At 59.9% G+C, this 4,490-nt stretch overlaps 1 protein-coding gene across 2 annotated transcripts; it reads left to right on the top strand.

The window, feature by feature from the left end:
• The first annotated feature begins 665 nt into the window (after positions 1-665).
• Positions 666-3,756, top strand: CENPA (centromere protein A). Of its 2 annotated transcripts, none has more exons than XM_050987628.1 (4): positions 666-932; positions 1,411-1,502; positions 2,594-2,671; positions 3,251-3,756. In XM_050987628.1, exons 1-4 carry the CDS (start codon positions 857-859, stop codon positions 3,401-3,403), a joined length of 399 nt encoding a protein of 132 aa, XP_050843585.1. In that variant the 5' UTR covers positions 666-856; the 3' UTR covers positions 3,404-3,756. The 2 variants fall into 2 exon arrangements, with proteins under 2 accessions (XP_050843585.1, XP_050843586.1); XM_050987629.1 differs by having other exon boundaries at positions 667-932; positions 3,265-3,756.
• The last annotated feature ends 734 nt before the right edge of the window (positions 3,757-4,490 follow it).

The raw sequence follows: 4,490 nt of genomic DNA, 5'->3' as shown, positions 1-4,490 counted from the left end.
CACCCCAATCTGCTTCTCCCAATGGATTTCATGGACAGTTGTAATCCTTGACTGACCCCCACTGGGGACTGGGAGGCACAGGGAGCTACTGGGACCATGTTGGTAGCCAAGACACACTGGGCACAAATGGAAGATGTTGGAACCATGTTGGGGGTACTGGGACCATAACTGGGGCAACTAAAATCATACAGGAGGGGACAACTGGACCACACAGGGTTCATAGTGGGAGTGTCTGGAATCACACTGGGGGCAACTAGTATTATACCGGGAGTGACTGGGATCATAGTGGGATCATTCTAGTAGGGACAGGAATTGTTTGGGACCGTTGGAGATGTGACAGGGATCACACTGGGAGTCGTTGGGATCATACTGGACTCACACTGGGAGTGACAGGAAAGCACTAAAATCATACTGCAGGGGACTGGAATCATACTGGGATCATTCTGGGAGTAAATGGAACCATGCAGATGACCGGGAGCCACGGGAACCACACTAGGACCATTAGAGAGCCCGTACTGGCACCGCACGGGGACGATAACTGAGACTACCCTGAGAACACCAAGGCACGGGGTGCCTGGGGGCGGGGCCATGCAGAGTTATGCTAATGAACCCTCGGCGGACGCGGCACCATCGAGTCGCGGAGCCCAGCGGCGCAGAGCGGTCGCGCGCCCCGATTGGCGCTCGGAGGGAAGTGACGTCACGACCGGCGCGGCGGGGGATTTGAACGACGCGGCGCGGTGGATCCCGGGAGTGGCGAGGGGGCCCCGGACACCTGAGTTCGCCCTGACTCTCCCTTCCCCAGCCACCGGCTTCCCTTCTGAACTCGCCCTGACCCTGCGGTGGACTCGGCCCCAAAATGCCCCGCCCCAAACCCACTCCCCGGCGGCTCCGGGGTTCCCCAGCCCGCCCATCGCCCCGGCCGCGGGCACGCAGTGAGTGAGGGGAGGGGGATTCCTCTTACAGACACCCTTTATGGACCTCCCACATCGAGCCCCTTTCAGGCCCCCCTCTAGAGCACTCCTATGGACTCCTCCTATTGTTGTCCTCCGCCCCCAGCCTGTGCTCTATATACCACTATATGCTTCCATCACCTACAGTCCCCTCACTCTCCCCCGACCCCCATTCTCCCTGTCCCCTATAACTTCCCTATATCGGCTATCACTGTAGCTCCCTATAGATCCTTTATACCCACAATGAATGTCCCCCCAGACCTTACAGATCCCTTATAACCCCCACAGCTTCCCCCTGCCCCCCCGACGCCTATAGCCCCTCCCCAATAGATCCCCTGTGTTCTGCCAGTCCTATAGATCTCCTGTACCCCCCACGTTCTTTCAGAGCCCCCCATCTGTGCAGCCCAGGCTAAATAGATCCCGTAAAGCCCCCACAGACTTCTATCTGATGCCCCCGCAGGGCGCCGCCCAGGTCAGCGGGCATTGCAGGAAATCCGCAAGTACCAGAACAGCACCCGCCTGCTGCTGCGCCGCGGCCCCTTTGCTCGCCTGGTGAGAATCCCCCACATCCCTAAAATCCCCAGACACTCCGATTTCCCTCACAGAATCTTCCCAGCACCCCCCATGGACTCACAAACTCCCCTGAGACCACACAGATCCTCTCAGATACCCATAAAATCTACTTTGGGACCCCCAAACCCCTCCAGGACCCCCCCAATTTCACCCCAGAACCTCCAACATTGGGATCTTCCAAACCACTCTGGATCCCCTCTCCTGGGATCTCCAAATCTAGAACACCCCAGATCAACCCTCTCAGACCCTGCAACTTCCCCCAGAGCCTTCAAATCCACTCTGGGACCCTTCAGCTCCCCATAGAACTCTCCCAAATACCCACTGGAACCCTTCAAACAATCCCTAGGACCCCTTCAAATCCAACCCCAAATCCAACCTGGCACCCTCCAGTCTCCCCTTGGACCGCATCCCAAAAACCCACCGGGATTTTCCAACCCTCTACAGACCCACCAAGTTACCCTCTAGAACCCCAGAGCACCCCTTGGGACTCCTCAAGACTATCCCTTTTCCCCCCAGGGCCCCCCTCAACCCTGTTTCAGCCCTCCCCATATCCTTGTCCTCCCCATCCTCATGACATGGTGGGCCTGTCCTCCCCCACCATCCTTGCATTTCCCCCAATGTCATTCTGTGGTTCCAGACATCCTTGTGTCCTGCTGCCTTCAGAGGCTGCATGGATTGAGTGTTCCCTGTGCCCCTCCTGCCATACTGGCACTGTCCCCCCCCCGTTCCATCGGGGTGTCCCCGTGTTCCCATGGCTGAGGGTGTTCCCAAGATGTTCCCGGAGTGGTGCTTCTCCCCTGCCTCCCACCTGGGAGATCCCAGGGTGTCCCCATCATGATGTTCCCACATCCCCACTCCCCAGTGTATCCCCAGGTGTTCCTGTCCCCAATGTTCCTCTCCCTGGGGTGTCCCCAAAGTGTCTCCACGTCTCCAGGGTGTCGCCATGGTGGTGGCCCAGCCCGGATGTCCCCAATGCCCCCATATCCCCTCCATGTTGTCCCAATGTCCCCGCACTCCCTGTGACTTTGCTGCCCCCATGTGCTCTCCTCCCTGTGCCCTCCCTGCTGCAGGTGCGGGAGATCTGCCTACTCTTCACGCGTGGGGTTGATTACCGCTGGCAGCAAATGGCCCTGATGGCACTGCAGGAGGTAGGGCTTGGGGGACCCAGGTGTGGTGGAGGGGGGGTCACAGAGGGGCTGGAGAGGTCCTATGGGTCCTGCAGAGGGATCCAGGGACCTAGGGGGGTGGGGAAGGGGCTGAGGGGGATCTCATGGGTGCTGAGAAGGTTTCCATGGGGGTTGGGTATCTGTGGGTGCTAGGGGTGTCTCTGGGGGGCTGGGGAGGTCCAGGAAGGTCTCTTTGGATGCTTGGATGAGGCTGAGAGGTTTGTTGAGTGTATGTGATGGGAGCTGATGGGGAGTCTAGGAGGGTTTCCATTGGCTGGGGGAGGGTCTATGGGTTCGGGGACAGGGTTCCATGGATGTTGAGAGGGTCTCTGGGTGGGGGGGCGGGGGGGTCCCTTATTCCTGGGGTCTGTCGGGGATTGAGGATGGGTCACTTGGTGTTGATCCCCCCCTAACACATTTACAGGCACAAGGTGATTCGGTCACCCATGGGTGGGTTTGGAGGGACCCTGCCCTCTGGGTGTGTGTTTGGGGAGGGTCTCTGGCTCCGGGGGGAGGTGTGGGGGTTGGGGCATGCTGGGGGCTTTGGGGACCTTCCCTCAGGTTTTGGGACACAGGCAGCAGAGGCCTTCATGGTGCGGTTGCTGGAAGATGCTTACCTGTGCTCACTCCACGCCCGCCGAGTCACCCTGTTCCCCAAGGATCTGCAGCTGGCCCGGCGCCTGCGGGGACCTGAGGCAGGGGGCACCTGAATGAGGACCCCCTGGGGGTCTGTCCTGACAATCTCACACCCATAATCTTACTGGGACCTCCTATGGGACCATCATGCTGAGACTCCCCCACCATGGGGTCCCCCAAATCCCCCACATGGACCCACCCCATAGACTCCCCCACCTCAGGATCCCCAACAACCCCTTCAGGGACCCATCCCAGGGTAGAGGTCCCCTTCCTTAGTCCGGCACCCCTGAGATTATTGAGGACCCCTACCCATGATCTCCCTGGAACTCCCATCACCAGTATGCCAGTCCCAGGGAAACCTACCCAGAACCTCCACCCTAGTGGAGGCCCTCCCAGTTCTGCTGTACCCCAATAAATGTTTGTGACCCCTAGGTGCTGATGCTGGGGAGGATGGAGGGGGTTTGGAGGTGAGGCACCGCGGGGAGGAACTCTGGAGGGGAGGAGAACCCACAGGGAGAGGGCCTCTGACAGTATTTTAGGTGAGGGCACGTGGGATGGGGGGCCAGGAAGGTTTTGGGGTCTAATGGGTTCTATGTATAGTGGTGGTGGGGGGTCGTCTAGGGGGTGGCACTTAGGGGATTCGCTTTTTGAGCAGAGGTCAGGGCTTTGGGGCAGTGCTTACAGGTGCCTTGAACGTGGGTAGGGATGTCTGTGGGGGGCGGGCCTTAGTACCCCATGAGGGTGGGGCTCTGGAGGTCTCCTGTCCATGGGTGGAGCTCTGGGGGTGGGGCTTCAACGGGGTCCCCTCTATGGGGTGGGGCTTGGGGGGGGCAATGGGGGTTCTGGGCACTTCCAGACTGCTGTTCCTGCTGATGCTACTCGGGGTGCTGCTGAGTGGGGAGGGGTGGGGCCTGCACCTGAGGGCACAGGAGGGACCCCAGAATGGACCTGCCCAACCCTGTCCTGGGACCCCCAACACCCCCCCCCCCCCCCCATGCCTTGGAGACCCCTCCCGAGCCTCAGCACCCAAAACCTACCCTGGGACACCAAATTCCCTTAAACCTGCCCATCCCTGCCATCCTTGGGGTTCCCTCTGAGTCCCCCAAACCTCAGGGACCCCAAATATCCCCCTAAAATCTGAGCCTAGCCCCCACCCACTTGGTTT

This window comes from Serinus canaria (assembly GCF_022539315.1).
Source record: "Serinus canaria isolate serCan28SL12 chromosome 7 unlocalized genomic scaffold, serCan2020 HiC_scaffold_29, whole genome shotgun sequence".
In the NCBI taxonomy this organism is placed as follows: domain Eukaryota; kingdom Metazoa; phylum Chordata; class Aves; order Passeriformes; family Fringillidae; genus Serinus; species Serinus canaria.
The sequence above is the reverse complement of the archived record's forward strand: the minus strand, read 5'-3'. Positions and strand labels throughout refer to the sequence as shown.